Below are 17,510 nucleotides of genomic sequence, written 5' to 3' on the forward strand. Positions count from 1 at the left end.
AATAAGTGATGCCTTCTAATATTTGTGGAGTTCATCCTTAGATAATAAATTTTAGAGGCAACATCCTACAACCAGATCCTTTGCTCTCAAGAAGCTATCAAGAATTGCAGAGTTTGTAACTAAGCTTCATTGTGTGACCTTAGGAGGTGGCCGTGGCTCTCAATGTTAGAGCCAGCATCATAGGCACCAGCTCTGAATCCTAGGATTGTGTCTTTCCTGCCTTTACGTGGAGCAATTCCACATAGTGCTCACTTTCTAATGAAGAAAACACTTGATGAAAATAATACAAAGCTACTGTTTAATCCTATTTGGAGATTGAAGGGTAACTATGGCTTTACAAAATGTAAGAATCTCAATTAACATGAAAATTTTCTTTCTTATAGATATCTGACCTTTCCTTGTTTGAGATAGAGTCTCACTGAGTAACTTGGGTTTTCCTTAAACTTTAAATCCATCTGTCTCAAGTTTTTAAATTCACTACCAGACTCATGAGAATGGGACTTGGATGACCACTTTTAAATTAAATCTTAAGTGATGGAGAGATAGTCAAGTCTTGAAGACCTGAGTTCAGTTCTCAACTCCCATGTAAAGATACCATGTGTGGTGGTACAGCTGGTTATCACAGTGTGGGGCAGCAGCATACAGGGATGCTTGATGCTTGCTAGCCAAGCATCCTAACCTACTCATTGAGTTCCAGACAGCGAGAAACCCTGTTCCAAAACAAGCTGGCTCCTGAGGGCAACCCTTGAGGTTGACCGCTGGCCTCTTCACATATACATACTTGCACGTGTAACCACACTTCCCTGAAAACACATAAATGCACACATGAGCACACAACGATACACAAAATGTAGAATATATTCAATGTGTTTCCTATTCTGTTATTTTTTTGTAAAAGCCTTTACTTCAGAATATAAAAAAAACTATCCTAAAAGAATATATATTGTTTGTCTGTTGATCTATTATTTCAAAGCTACTTTCAAAGTTACCATTTCCTATATTTAATGTTCTATATTTAATGTTCCAGTTTTTGAAATACCTAATCAGATCTGTGGTTGTATGCTATTCCTTTTGTGGAGGCAGACCGATAATGTAAAAATTTTAAGGTTACTTTGTTTCTAATCTATCAGAGTCAAATGTAATTGCTCTCCTCTTGTTTGATTTTAAGGACAGTGCTGTGTTTTACCAATGTATGTCCTGTGTCAGCTGTCATCAGTGCTTAGGTACATTAACTGTTGGTGTTACCCTTGCACTGTTACCCTTGCAGTGTCTTCATAGACATACTTCTGTGCACAGCTGTGTACTCTAACTGTATTTGAAAGCTGTGAGAGGGAGAGGACCAACAGATGAATAGAATCATTTGGATGCTATCAACTCATGGTTCTTGATTACTACTTTAACTGAAAATAATGCAGAGGATGTGTCTTTTTAAATTATTTTTAAATGTCATGTATGTGTACTATATTTACATAATTGTCTGTCTCTTTAACACCTCTTGTTTTCCCCCACTCCCTCTCAAAATTCATGATCTTTTTTCTTTATTTTTGTTACACATACATATAATATATAATAGCTATATTATATACATTATATATATAACTACACATGCTATATAATAACACAAAGATATAATAACTGCTGAATTCATTTAGTGTTTCTCACATGTATATGTGTGTAGGGCTGACCACTTGCTACAGGATAACCGGTTAAATGGTTCTTCCCTGTGGAAGACTGATTCTCCCTCTCTCAGCAGCCCTTCATTTCTCGTAGCTATTCTTCTGGTGGTGGGACCCTTTCCCCCGTTCCTGTTGGCCGGCCTATCTGAATCAGTAAGTTCCAGGCCCAGTGACTCTGTGAAAAAAAAAAAAGATGAAGGTGATCAAGGAAGACATCCAGACCAACCTTTAGAGGCCACATATACATATGTCCACCTGAACCTGGATGGTCATTCCCATACAGGAACACAGTCAATAATAAGTGTAGCCCATGTTACCAACTGTGTTCATTTAGCAAAGATGAGAGAGTAACTGTAAGCTAACCACCATCTAAAAAAATATATTCTGTGCTTCATTGTGGTATGACTTTATCAGTTGGCAGTGGAAAGATAAGATAATATTGACATCAATTAGGATAGATACATAAGATGTCTTGACTCAACATTTTCACATTGTAAGTCAGTAAAACTTAAGAATTAAGTTTCTTTTCTTTTTATAAGCCTGTGACTCACTCATTGAATATTTTAATATACGCAGGCTCTTACAAGAGTAGGTATTTTATGATAGATTCATTTGAATTAGAGGCAGTACATTTAGCTGATGAGTGAGTTAAATATGCAGGCATTTTACTTTGCATGATACATGTGTAGTGGCATTTAAACCATAAGTTCAAATAATTATGTTTTTAAAATACTGACAAAGTAGTACATTGTTTTTCATTCCCCTAATAAAAATTGCTACCAAATTAATTAGTAGCATAACAGATGATTATAAAAATAAAATAGGCAAAGCTGTTGAAAGCTCATGGCTTCTCAGAGAAAGGTTAATTTTTAAAACTGCTCATTTTTTTGAAATGTGTTTTTCTTAATTTAATATTTTAATTTCTTTAAAATGACATGTGAGCTGTAATTACCATCTTAGGAAAAATTAAAAATTAAGGTTAACAAGTTGATTTGCCTTAGAATTGCATTAGTTACTAATGAAATCATTTGAAAACATGTTTCAGTGCCGTTGACGCGTTTAGGAAGAAGGAGAATGACGCAGCTGTGACGATCCAGAGCTGGTTTCGTGGATGCCAAGTCCGGGCGTACATCAGGTGCATAGACTTTATCATCAGAACCTCATTTACAAACCATAGTGCCTGCCTTAGACACTCACAGGTTGTTTAGGTAGCATTTATTCGTGATAACCTCTTACATTACTCAGTAATGAAGTCATTAAATTTATGTTGGCCCTGTAAAAAATGATACAGAAAGCTTCTAATTATTTCTTGCTGATATATGAATTACATCTGCTGTACATACAAGTTTAACAATTCTCAATATTGTAAGCACATTTGATCAGATATCCCCCCCGAAAAAAATCCTTATGAAATACTTTTATAATACCAAATCAACTGATGGAGCAGGAAAGGGACTGGAGAAGAGGAATCTTGGTTTTTCTCAACACATTGGTTGATGAAATCAATGATGTTGAAATGATAATATTCTAATCATAAAATGATGGATCTACCCATATCTTAATTCTTTCCATGCTTTTCTTCAGTGTTTCAAGAATGTTTTTAATATTCTCTTTGATTCTGAGGAAGGGTAGGCAGTACAGCCTATCCAGCAGTATGGTTCTTGCCTGGTGTTCACAAGGTCCTAAGTTCAGTTCTTTGTGACATATCTCACATTTGAACAGATACTTTCCTAGGTGAGTTAGGGAAAGAATATTCCTGGTCTATTGTAACCCCGAAAACGGACTGAGGAGTACACTTCACAACACTTCCTTATTTTACCCAGAGCTGTAAATTCCAATATCTAAAGTGAGGCCTCTGCTTTCACCTCAGTGAAGTCGAGAAACATGGCCGTGAAGAGCACTCTTTGAATTTACCTGACTCATGTGCTGCCTCAGGAACACTGAAGAATGTGAGAAAACACAAGGCACATGTTTGTTGACATAAGAATTATTTTCTAAGTTCTTAACATGATTTTCATCGGTAATTCCTCAGTCATTTCTCAACCTATAAACTGATCTGTGTGTAGTACACAATTTTAAAGTATTTTATCTGTGCCTGGTAGCACAGGTCTGTACCTAAGTATTTGGGAGGCTAAGCCAGGGGGACTGTAAGTTCAAGGATCTCCTGGGTTACAGGGTGAGTTCAAGAGAAGCCTGAGTATCTTAAAGTACACCTGATTCATTGTTGGGGCTATATAGGTCTGTGGTAGAACATTTCCTTGATATCTGTCAATACATAAATATTCTGGGGGTTATGAAAATAAAATAGTAAGGAAGGAAAATAATTGAAGCTAAAATACCACTCAGTTGTAAGCCCAGGAAGAAGAGGGAAAGTTATCTAGTGCTATTTTCTGTATGTGATTAGCAATCTCCCAGAGGAAGTTCTCATTCTTTAAAAACATCAGAGTTTACTAATTGTAGAGCTTCAGTCACAGGAGGCCAGGGAGAGCAACCTCATGCAGCAGAAAAATGATGAGTCCATGGTGAGAACAGATGTACTACCCCCTTCCCAGATGTGGAACTGTTAGATGTAATAGCGTGCTCCCAGATGTGGAACTTTAGTTGTGACTGACAGCTGGGGAGCGTACATTGTTGCAGTGAAGGCAGTTTGGAGGGCATAGGGCATAGCATGCTCACAAGACCCAAGAGCTCCTTCTAAATCAACTATTTGTACCCAACTTGGCCATAGAAGGACAGAACTCACTCAGGGAGAGTCCCAGCCCTGCCATGATAGGGTTGACCATTAGGAAATCCAAGCAATCATTCTCCTTGTGTGAAATATCAGATTCTTTCTGCCAACTTTGCAGACAAAAGCCATTTCTGGTTGAGAACTCAACTTACGGTGAAAAACAAAGTATTTATGATTAAGGAAAAAGTTTACATGGAGTCAGGCATGGTGGACATGTGTCACTATAATCCGTGTGGCAGCCAGGGAGGACCTCCACATGTCCAAGGCAAGCCAGGTCTACATGAGTTGCAGACCAGGCATCAAGACTTTATGTCAGAGAGAAAAATAAACAAGATAAAATAGAAATAATAAAACAGAAATAAAATAAAGATACACAGAACCTTACATTTGAATTTGACATTGTAAATTATAGAACATTTTAAAGAATGAAGAGACTTCTTGGTTCCAGTGGACGCATACTAATACAGCTGTTTTCATCGTAGGCACTTGAACAGGGTAGTGACAATTATGCAAAAGTGGTGGAGAAGTTACTTAGGCAGAAAACGTTACCAACTTATTGTTGAGGTAAATATAAACTTTATATTGTGCCAAGATTTTAGTTGTTCAACATTCTGTAAGATGTGTTTTGCCATGTAGTTTACAAATTACTCATGACAAGTAGCTGTACATGAACTGTTGGTGTTTGAAATGTCCCCCAGAAGTCTCATGTGCTTAAGGCTTGTGGTGGCACTAGTTTGGGAAATTCTGGAACCTTTAGGAGGTAGGGCCCTGATGTGAGGGTCCCCTCTGTATGTTGTGAATATCATTGGTTAACAAAGGAACTGCTTTGGGCCTATAGCAGAGCTATAGGGTAAGAAAGCCAGGTGGAGAAAATGAAACTGAATGCTGGGAGAAAGAAGCTGGAGTCAGAGAGAAGCCATGGAGCTCTACCAGAGATAGACACCGGAACTTTTCCTGGTAAGCCACAGCCTCGTGGTGATACACAGATGAATAGAAATGGATTTATGCAGTTTCTGTGTGATTATTTCGAGGCTGAGCAGCAGGGAATCAACAAACAGTTCTCTCCTCCTACAGGGTCCAACTCAAGGAACGTCACTTGGGTATGACTTTGGGGGGCTGTCTTGTTCTAGTCCTCACCTCTATTCCTTCCTCCCTCCCTCTTTCTTCTCTCGACCTCTCCTCCCCACACTTTCTGACCTCATTCAGTGATTGGTTTTGTACCTCTCTACTTTGCAATTCTACCTGATCATAGCCCAGAAACAACGATGCCCACTGACTACTGGACAGAAATCGCAAAAACCATGGCCAAAGCAAGTCCTGCCTGTTAAGTGGGCTTCTTCTGGTTGCACCAATGCAGAGAGGATACACAAGCACAAATCTGAGCTTAATTTTGGAAAGGAGACTTTCCTGAGGAACTTATTTTTCCATAAGTTACAAACTTCATTATACATAAACTGCATGAGCTATTTCCATTTTAATACTTTTAACTATGTGCATTTAGGAGATTTATTTGTTGATGGATATCTAGACTTTCTAGTGTGTCATGGCAAGCAGGCATATAGCTTATTCTCAAATCTCCCCCATTTTCAATGAAAGTCTCCTCTGACAGGCATTTAGCAAACAGCTCACAAGGATGTTAACTTGGGAAGTGCAGACATGAGTTCCCTCTACACTCTCTCTAGTACTTTCTACAGAGTTGCTTTTTAGGTGAATGAGATTTCAAAAATCAGTAAATAAGGCTAATGAGATGACTCAGTAGACAAAGGCTATTGTCCCTATGGTGAAAGAGAGGGCTGATTCTTGCAACTGTGCTCTGCCCTCCCCATACCTGTCATCAAACACAGAGACACCTATGCAAACCAATAGGAAGGAAGGAAGGAAGGAAGGAAGGAAGGAAGGAAGGAAGGAAGGAAGGAAGGAAGGAAGGAAGGAAATAAATGCCATTTTCAAAAATTTTAAAGAAATTATTTTTAAATGAACAAATAATACTCCCAATATGACTTAATTGAATATTTACATATTTGTAAATACATCACTATATATTTGCAGTTCACTTTGCTAAGCAGCAAATGATCATTTAGTGTCTTAATGCTGGCTGGTATTTAACAAGTAAATGCTATTTGCCAGGCATTTAAAACTTGGCTTTTGTGATACCCATTTGGTAGGTTGTACATGCAAAGCAAAGACTTGCCTGTGTTTACTTGGAGCACTAGTTCACATACTTAACAATGTTAGCTTGTTGTAATTGTTTTATATGGTGTAACAATTCTGACCATTGCTAACATCCTGTGTCAAACTTCTGCCAAGACAATGTGTACCTCATTATTGTTGCATTCTCCCACCAAGATACTTAGCACACAGTATCTTATGAACCTTTCTGTGAATGGATAGACAGTGAAAACAAATTTTTTAAATGACATTACTGCTGTTAATAAACTGGATTCGACTGGTCATCAGTCTAATTACAGCATGTCTAACTTCTTTCATCATTTGATTCTAATGAATGCAATATTTGAAACATAAGCCTTTGAATTAGCCAAATGCCTGTTTCTGTTGCTGTTAAACACTTTAGATAGGAAACTTTGGAAGAATATTAACAAGTCCATAATTCCCTTGTGGGTTTCACCTGCCAGGCCAGAGATTTTTTTTTTATTTTTCAGATTGAATGCCAGGAATTTTGGTAATTACCTTTTGTTTTGTATACATCTGAATAGCCATTATTGTTGATTTTAAAGTGTACAGAGATGGAGTTCTGCTTCTATCTGAACTTAATTATGCTATTTGCATGGAGAATTTTATTTCACACTTGACCCCCTTTTGTTCGTCACAGTGGAAAAACTGTCAACATTCTATTAGTGTTTCTTTCAAACATGTTTCTTTTGATGTCTTTTAGTGCCGTATTTTAGACTCAACTTTGCTTTCTTCCTTTTCTTTTCAGTTTTTATATCTGCTTTCCTTTTTAAAATTCACTGTACTTTTATTGATAACCAAGGCTATTTAAAATGTATTTTTGAAGCAATGCTAGGTGTATAGAAAAGTTACAGATAAGTATAAAAGGCTCCATACAGTCGTCATCCAGTTTTCTGCTCTTAGAGAAAGGAGTTCATAGTATGACTTTTTTGTCTCTCAACCTTTTTGTTTTATCTTTATATACACATTGTTTTGTGTATGTGTTTTATGCATATCTGTATGTGTGTGGGGACATGTGTGTGCATGCATTTAGAGGCCAGAGGACAGCTTTGCATCATTTCTTATATGCCATTCACTTTTTCTTGAGACATGCATAGATAACAACTGTATATGGACAGTTAGTGCAGTCTCTGCAGGGCAAAGAAATGACCTTTAAACTTAGCTTTGGAGAAAACCGTGTGAGTGGAATTTCGGGGATCAGCTTGGAACTGGAAACAGTGAGAGCAGCACGGATGCTGATAACATGGCACAGGGAGAATGCAGAAAAGCAGAAAGTTGCTGAGGACTAGATGTGGCCTTCAGAATATACTTCTCTGCCTTTTTACAGAAAACATAAAACAATTTTGTGCGTACTCTTACTCCTAGTAACGTTTTGTGAAGTGAAATATACATATGATATCTTCCTTCACATTTTAGATGGTCCAAAATCATTCATACTTTGCCTCTTTCCTCCCTGTTGGCTTGAGTCTGGACCATACGTTGTGATCTGATGGGACATAGGTCACACCCCAACTGACACTTTAAAGAGGCTTTTTTTCTTGATTTCTGTCACAAGGCCTCACCAGTAGACTGCTGGCTTCTGCCCTAGGCCTGAGCTAAAAAAAGCCTTGGATAGTGGAGACAGAACTTTCACTCACATGAGAGAGAAACCATCTTTGTGAGCTCCTAACAGAACTGCATTTTCGCCTCAGCAAAGCTGCATATTAGCTTCCCTGATGACCAAAGCAAGTTTCTTACATGGAGCATCCTGCACAGGATACTCAGGCTTGAAGAACTGTGTTTGGAGGGTTGTTAGTTTATGCTAATGTTAGGGCATAGCCATGTGATGATCTATTAAGGCGTTGATGCTGCCTCAGCAGACAGTTGGGTCCATCATAATTAGTATTCAGCAGACATCCTTTAACTGAGCTGTTAGGCGGGAGACTAGATTAAGGTCACAGAGGCGAAGGTTTCCTAGTCATCACAATTAATGACAGCATCTTCCACCTCATGAAAAAGGTATCTAATCAGTAGAAGTGTTCAAGAGGCGGGTCTAGTTAAGAATGAGAATGAACAGTAGGGTGTGGTGGTGCCCACTTTTAATCCTTGCACTTGGGAGACAGAAGCAGATAGCAAGTCTCTGTGATTTCTCGACCAGCCAGGGCCATGTAAAGAGACCCTGTCTCAAAAAACAAAAAGCAACTTGGAATGAGCATCAGGAAACAGAGTGACCTAGTCTTGCTTGTAGCTGCCATCAAGAGAAAGACCAAATCCTGAGGCTTTTATAGGCTGTAGTTTCAAAGAGACAACTCCTCAAAAATATTACTACACCAAAATATTTCTTTCTAGGTTTTAAATAATTCTGTGACATTGAAATAGGCTATCAGTCCTATGATGTCACATGTTTTCCACTACAGTGACTTTCTTAGTCTCATGGGAACAGAGCCATTCCAGCTTCTGCTGTGCTTAAACAAATCCCAGCTTCCCAAGACTGTGAATGGGGTTTGTTTTCACCTACTTTTTCTGCAGCCTAGTGACTTGGTTTAGTTTCTGACAGTCTCTACACCTTGTGCATGTCCTGGACTCTAGTACCGTTGGCTCACAATGATGGGAACACTTTTGTACTACAGAGAGTTCTCTGATTCTTAGAACATTCTCTTTATAGTCGCCATGGTCTGGGACTTCACCCATGGTTAACTTCAGTTGGATACTTAGTCGTACTGATGTTCGGGACAGTACCTGCCTCCTCTTTGTCTTCCTTCTTTCTCTTTCTTTTTCTCCTTCTCCTTATCCTCCCCCTCATCTTCTTTCCCCACTGTGGAAAACACAATTTTATTATTTTCCATCCTTTGAAATTTTCACACTTACATAATGTGTCTTGATCAAATCCACTTTTCACCCACCTACTACAAGTCCCCCAGGACCCTCTCAACCATTATGAAAGAGGTTATTTCCATGATTTTTCAGTGTGTCTGTTTTTAGTTCATAGGAAAGCTGTGTTCACTAATTTTGTTTACTTGCACTCTGTGGAAAGTATTTATTAGCCCTAAGAGGTTTTGGGACCTCTTATGTATAGAATCCTATCTTCTGGAAATAGTGATACCCTAGCTTCTTTTTTTCTGATATTTATTTATTTATTGATTGATTTATTGATTTTCATTTTCTTTTCTTGTCTTTTTCCTCTAGCTAAAACTTTAAGTACTCTATTGTATAGGAATGAAGACAGTAGACACTGTTATCTGGTGTATTTAAGTTTTTCTCCATTAACTATGACGTTGGATGTAGATTGTTATATATACCGACATATACTCCTTCCGTCTCTAGCCTCTACAAGACTTTTATCATGAAGAGATAGTAGATTTTTTTTCAAAGAAAATTTTTTTTCAAAAAAATTTTAATGTCTAATAGATGATCATGTGGTTTCTGTCCTTTAGTCCATTTGTGTGGTGAGTGTAATTTGTTGGCTTACATATGTTGGAACAGCCCTGTATCATTGGCATTTATTAAACTTAGTCATGATGAATGATCTTTTTTATATGATTTCAAATTTGCTTTGCTAGCATTTTACTGTGATCTTCAATCAGAATGGGTCACAATTTTTATTCTTTCATCCTCTCTCTCTCTCTCTCTCTCTCTCTCTCTCTCTCTCTCTCCCTCTCTCTCTCTCTCTCCCTATTTTCCTTTATCCATGTTGGGACTTGTGAATCCTGCACTCATGAAAACAGTTCCTTCCTTTTATATTTCATTGAATAATTTGTGTTGGTTCTTTGACATTCTGGTGGAACTTTGCAGAGTCTCCATTGAGTCCTGTGCTTTTGTTGTTCAGAGACCTTTTATTTCTGCTTTAATTGCATTGTTGGGTGTGGATAAATTACTTATTTCATCTTGGTTTAATTTTTGTATGCTGCACACATCTAGAAAATTTCAGTTTTTTTCAGATTTCAAATTTAACAGAAGAGAAAATTTTAAATATGTTATGATTTCCTGAATTTCATTGTTATGTGTTGTAATGACTTTTTATTTCCATTTTTTCCCTAAGTTTTATTATTTTGGCTTTTCACCATTTTTGGTCAATTTGACTAAATGTTTGCCAGTCTTATCTTTTTCAAAGAACCAATTTTTCACTGATTCTTTGTATTGTGTTTTAATTTCTATTTTGTTAATTTATTCCAAGATTTTATTCTCTCTTCCTGTTGACTGTTTTGGGGTTTGGCTAATTTTTGTTTTTCCAATGCCTTAAATTGCCTCATTAACTTATTAATTTGAGATCTCTCAAAATTTTTTATGTAGGCAGTTAGTGTATAAATTTTCTCTAGTAACTGCTTTCATTATGCCCCATAGATTGTGGTATGTTCACTGTCTTTTTTTATTTACATTATCTATTTTATTTTATTTTTTTACCAATCTCATTTCTCCCTCCCTCCCTTCTTCCCACCCCCTCTTCCCCACAGAGAGGGTAAGGCACATTGCTTTGGGGAAGCTCCAAGGCCCTCCCTACTATATCCAGGCTGAGCAAGGTATCCATCCAAAGAGAATAGGTTCCCAAAAAGCCAGTACAAGCAGTAGGGATAAATCCTGGTACCACTGCCAATGGCCCCAACGTTTGTCCCAGTCATACAACTGTCACACACATTCAGAGGGTCTACTTTGGTCCTCTGCTCATTTCTTCCCTGCCTGACCAGAGTTGGTGAGCTCTTATTAGCTCAATCAAACTGATTTAGTAGGTGAACCCATCATGGTCTTGACCTCTTTGCTCATATTCTCACTCCTCCCACTCTTCAACTAGACTTTGGGAGCTCAGCCCAGTGCTCCACTTCGGATCTCTGCCGCTGTTTCCATCAGTTACTAATGAAGGTTCTATGGTGACATTTAAGATATTCATCAATCTGACTACAGGACAAGGCCATTTTGGGCACCTTCTCCTCTATTGCTTAGGGTCTTAGCTGGGGTCATCCTTGTGGATTCCTGGAAATTTCTCTAGTGTCAGGTTTCTTGCTAACCTGATATCAAAATATCTCTTGATATGTTCACTTTCATTTAGCTCTAAGAATTATAAAAATTGTCTTATTTCTCCCCTGACCCACTTATATTGTTCCCACTTATATTGTGTTCCTTAATCTCCATGGGTTTGTGTCCTTTCTATATTTGCTATTGCTGTCAATAGCCTGCTATATTACATGTGATCAATAGAAATGCAGGTGGTTATATCAACTTTTCTGTATTTAGTGAGACTTTTCTGTGCCCTGATATATGATCAATTTAAAGACAGTTCTATGGGCTGCTGAGAGTCATGTATATTCTTTAGTGTTTGAGTAAAGCTAGGTTTCTGTTAGCTCCATTTAATTTATGATGTCTGTTGAATTTTTGCCCAGAGAGCCTATCTAGTGGTGAAAATGGATGATTTTAGAGTTCTCTAATATTATTGTGTTTGGATTCATCTTTTCTTTGCTGTTGGAAGAAGGTACTTGTTCCTCCTGACTGCCCAGAGCTGAAATAATCACACAGAAACTGTATTAATTAAATCACTGCTTGGTCCATTAGCTCTAGCTTATTATTGGCTAACTCTTACATCTTAATTTAACTCATTTCTATTAATCTGTGTATGGCCACATGTCTGTGGCTTACCAGGTAAAATTTTCAGCATCTGTTTCCGGTGGCTCCCTGGAGTCTCTCTCTGACTCTGCCCTTCTTCCTCCCAGCATTCAGTTCAGTCCTCCCTGCCTACCTAAGTTCTGTCCTATCAACACGCCAAGGCAATTTCTTTATTAATAGTAATCACAGAAGGGGACTCCCACATCACTTTCCAATCTAGTAGTATTTCCTTTATGAAACTGGGTCCACCTATATTTAGTACATACAAGTTTAGAGTTGTTATGTTCCCTTGGGGGATTGTTCTTTAATGAGTATTAAGTGATTTTTTAAATTTTTTCTTAAACCATGGAATAGTCTATATATTTTATTCTTACTGTACATTGCTTTAGAAATAGTCAAATAAAATACCCTTCTTACTTGCTATTTATGTATTTTTAGATAGTAGATTTCACTGTGCTGCCTGTCTGTGAGGCCCTGAAAACTTTGCCCCCCACTTCAGCCTCCTGCTTATCCTAACCAGGCCATGTCCTGTAGGTGTTCATCATAATGCCTAAAAGAGATAATAGTTCTGTAGGCAACAGAAGCAGGCTGACTGTCCTTTCTCTCTCCTTATTAGAGCCACTGGAATTTGTGCTGTGATAGGACTTACCAGTGTAAACTGTATAGGACAATTTTCATACACAATGACTTATTTTAAAACCACCTTTTTCTATACTTTGTCATTATATAATTAATATATGCTCTTTATTAAATATTCTTCTTAACACAGCCTGAGAGCAGTTTGAAACTATAAAGACTATTGTAATATGTAATTAATTTGATATGTTATTGTAAAATACACATACACACACAAATATATATATATATATATATCTTAGTTTTATCTTTTAAATTGTGGTCATTTAGTCAGTGACATGTGTTTTCACAGCTTTCTGGTAGAGCAACTTAACTGATAAAGATAGTTGTGGTTTTAAAACATTTTGGTTCAAATTATAAAAGTTATTTACTACATTGTTGGAGATCCCAGGATCACAATATTAATATATAGTTAAGCATTCTACATTTCTTACAGAGTATTAATGTTTGATAGAACATTTAACTGATTAACAAGAAAAGAAACTTTTATTGACTTTAAATGGGGTAAAAATATCATCAACTCTGATTTCATTGTGTGTTGTAATGATAAATGCCAATTTGTTCTTATTATAAAAGGAATAAACTACTTAAAATATGCCACTAATTTTAAAATAATGAAAGCTTGCCATAACTATTTCTATAGATTTTTTTATTTTGCATTAGACAAATGTTTCTCCAATACATGGGAAAATATCACACTTTGTAAGATTTCCAAATCAATTACAATCTAGGCAGCATTCTTCACCTTCAGTGTCAGGGACAAGAGTGAAATATGAATATTTTCTCTTCAGAGTCTTCAACTTCAAATAAACAGACTTAGAGCTCTGAGTTATTCATGTAAAATTCTGTTAATTTTCTTCAGTCATGAAGTGAATTCAGATCGATTCACTTGCTCCTAAACATTATACTAATGGTAACTATGAGAAAAAAATATAGTTGGTTTGAGTTTTATTGACCAAAAAAAAAAAAAAACAAACCTATTTTAGAAATCAGCAGTAACAATTCATGGTTACCAGTTGCCTGAATATAAGGCAAAGCACATACCTTTATGGTTAGTTAGTAATAAATAACTTTGATTAATTGTGAACTCAGAGTAGCGTGATGTGGAAAACATCAAAGCTTGTTTTCTGCCTCTGTGTACATGACTTCTAAGTCTTCCATCCTCACCGTGTTTGCCGGTCACTTTGTGATGTTAATGGCCACACACTCTAAAATGATTATGAGCATGTGTTATTTTAAATACTGTGCTTTTGAGTGAGTTCACGATTTCTTTCTTGAAACTTGTCTTTTCTTGATTTCTATCAGAATGCTTAACAACAAAGGAAAGACTTATTTTTTTGTTGTAGTACCACTGTGTACACACAGGAGATGTAAGCTAAAACTGAAGAAGAGTGGATAGCTGACCAACTCAAGTGAGAAACCTTTGAGTAGAAATTTATCCTAGGAGTTAAATAGAGGAAACTGAACTATGCTTTTGACAGGAGTGGTATGTCTCTAGCTGCCCAGGTCTGGGGCACTTTATGGGACCCTGGAGGTGAACTGACCCAGGAAGCCCCTGGTCTGCGGCAGTCTGGCAGGTGAGCTCGGGGAGTTAACTGCGCAGCGCAGGTGACAGCACAGAGGCTGGGCACAGCAGCCCTTCTCCGGGGGAGGATCTCTGCGCAGGAATCAGCTTCTTCACAATGGCATCACCAAGAAGGAAACTGGGAATTAAGGGAGCACATGTGACACACAGGAGGAGGAGGGAAGGAGCAGCGACACAGAGCTGCAGTCAATAAAATAAAGTATAATAGCAGGCATGTGTTACCTTATAGCTGACTACAGAAGCAAACATTATACATGTATATCATTAAAACATAACTTAGAAAAGTTTGAGGTTCCTTTTTATTTTGGGAGTTATTTCACAGAGCCCACTGGAGCTATGGAAGTATGAGTTCCAGCTGGTAGATTTGCAGAGGGAGAAAGGGCAGATTCTCCCACAGATGCTTTTAGGAAAACCAGGAGCTGGACCTGTGCAGACGTAAGGAATGGGAGAGGTTTCAGGTCGGAGGAGTGACATTGAGAACAATAGGAGAATCAGGCTGAAGGGTAAGGGAAAGGAGTTGTTAGAGACAGAGGTAAAGAAATCTTGACACTGCTTTGATGAACTTTGATTGTTATATTTGGTCCAATACAGGAGCAGTTCTCATTTATCTGACTCCCCATTATAAATGACTTCATAGAAAGAGAAAGAATGGGTAAGAAAGAGATGCAGTCAAACAGGCAGAGAGATATAGAGAGACAAAGCAATATGTACATAATCTGACCAGCAGTTCATTATGCTGCTAGGGAAATGAAATACTTGTGTGATTCATGCTTTAGCTTGGAACTTCATCATGCTCCTGGAAATAAACACATCCAAGTGTGTCCATTATGTCAGTCAGCCTAGTTAGATGCTTTCCTTCATGCAACTGGAAATTTGTGAAGGTCTTTTCTTTTTTAATCACAAAAGGTCAATGAAAGCATTATTTTTAAAAATTCAATGTGATGAAGGTGTCTGAATGAAGTCAAAATAGGAAGAAATGGTTATGAACATTTACAGTAAAAGGGAAGACAGACCTGACCATGCTCAGGGACTGACCAGAAAGGGTAAATGAATTAAGGGACTCGGTCTTCAAAGTAAAATAGACAATCATAGCTACTGTGGGCCTGGTGGCTTAGCCAAGCAGAGTCACTGTGGAGCTAAGGCCTCAAAGTCTCCTCAGAAGCACCAAGATGTTCAGAGCCTGTCTGTACCCACAGCATAGTCGTTTACTGAATAGAACCAGTGGCCAGCAAATTAGAAAGGACGACTGTTAGAAATCACAAAATAACATGTCCACATGCATATCGGACACACAGACAAATAAGTACATTTTCCAAGGGAAAATGCCTCCCATGGGCGGCTCTCCCAAGTGATATGGCAAAGGCCACAGGAAGCTGACATGCTCAAGTGCTGGCTTTTGATCTTGGAGAGTCTTACACGGTCTACATCTGAGGTGTCAATCTTCTTTACCTTCCTTTTCCTGTTTTTCTTCCCACCTCCCTTCATTCACTTCTGGAGTTTACCCAGAAAGCACCAGTTGACCCTCAGTGAGTGGGTTCCATATCTGCATTATAGTGAAACTGTACTCCTTGCATGGATGGTCCTTATGACATGACAGAGCTCTCGTTTTCCTATTTAAAGTGAACTTGGGGTCTCAACGACAAAGGAAAGAAATCTGGTTAATAGTAAGGATATTAAAGTTTTTGTTGGCTGAAAAATCGTGGTAGCTTTTAGTTTTGCTTATATGTGTTTCTACTATCTCCTTTGCTTATCCAACTACATGGAAACTTTAACATTACAAAAAAAATCATTGTTCAAACTAGAATAACAAAGATCAACTGAAATGGAATGTCTACTTACATCTCTGAGATTGTATTTAGATACATACAGGTCAAACACCTTTTCTGAGTGATTTTAAAGATGCTAAAACATATGTAATAAACATTTTAATCATTTTAATTGTTCTATTCAGATGCATTCACATTTTGAAAAATATTTTATCTTTAAATATGTGTACATATTGTATTGGCGTGTATGCACACGTGAGTGCCAGCACAGGACAGAAGAGGGTGTTTGGTCACCTTGACCTGGAATCACAGCAGTGGACGGGACTGGGGACTACCAAACTTGGGTCCTCTGGAAGAGCAGTGTGGACTCTGAACAGCTGAGCCACCTTTCTGGACTCATACATTCTATTTTTATGCAACCATTTCCATTCTGTCTCTAGAGCATTTTCTAAATAGTGATTGTGCTTTCCCTGTGCTTGTCCCTGGTAGTCACCATTCTGGTGTCTGTCTCTGTGACCAGCTCTTGTAGGTTTGACATGATATTGGTATCTAATGTTGTTTGGAGGTTATTTTCAAAAGCTCCTGGACTAGGAAACTGGGACACCATATAGAATCCACTGGTGGTGCACATGAGAATAGGAATGTGGAAATCTAGGAGACTTTTATTGCTAGCCAAGTACAGGATACATAGCCTTGAAAACAAGCTTCATTGATCCTTCTGGGGTGACAGGCCCTAGAAATGGAGGTTAGGAAAGGTCATATCTTTTCTGGAAATTCAGACCTTGCCTCTTTTTGATCCTTTAAACAAGGTGTTATCTGCCCTTCTTTGAGGTTGCTGCCTACTGTCTGAGCTGTCTATCCTGTAGGCAAGAGTAGAAAGTGAGAGGCTATCTGCTGGTCCCTCCAGCTGCCATCTACAACAAACTCATTTTGGCCAACCCGTTGAAGATGCTCCACATGCAGGCACCGTGTTCTAAAAGACAAATAAGGCTGGGGCTCCTGGCCAGGCTCTGGATAGCACTGCCTTTGAAATATGGATTCACAACTGTCAGACTCAAAAACCACCTCTCCCCCTTTACCGTCCTTTTATGCAGTTAAATGTACAACCTCCACACACAGCATCTGTTCAACACCACTGTGAACCCCTCTCCTATCAACTATGTCCCCAGCGCCTTAATGACTTCATCTCTTTTTATCTTCACAACAGCTCAATAAAACATATAATAAATACCTTTTAAAAGGATGGGAATCTAGACCAGGAGACTAACAACTTTTTTCAAAGCTACCCAGATGATAAAAATAAAGCCAAGGGCCAGTGGGTAAGGTACTTGCCACCAAGCATGATGGCAAGTTGTATA

At 38.0% G+C, this 17,510-nt stretch overlaps 1 protein-coding gene across 4 annotated transcripts in view; it reads left to right on the forward strand.

Annotated features, from left to right (window-relative positions):
• The window catches only part of Spata17 (spermatogenesis associated 17), a 166,409-nt gene that overhangs the window by 21,351 nt on the left and 127,548 nt on the right, over positions 1-17,510 (forward strand). For 2 of the 4 annotated variants that reach the window (XM_087906042.1, XM_087906043.1), the window contains exons 2-3: positions 2,722-2,811; positions 4,887-4,968. In XM_087906042.1, coding sequence (XP_087762168.1) covers positions 2,722-2,811; positions 4,887-4,968 — 172 coding nt within the window. Of the gene's footprint in view, positions 1-1,770; positions 1,830-2,721; positions 2,812-4,886; positions 4,969-17,510 lie in introns of all 4 variants that reach the window. The other 2 variants (XM_087906045.1, XM_087906044.1) reach the window with 2 other exon arrangements.

The sequence above is a fragment of the Myodes glareolus genome, chromosome 5, assembly GCF_982192425.1.
Source record: "Myodes glareolus chromosome 5, mMyoGla1.1, whole genome shotgun sequence".
NCBI lineage: Eukaryota > Metazoa > Chordata > Mammalia > Rodentia > Cricetidae > Myodes > Myodes glareolus.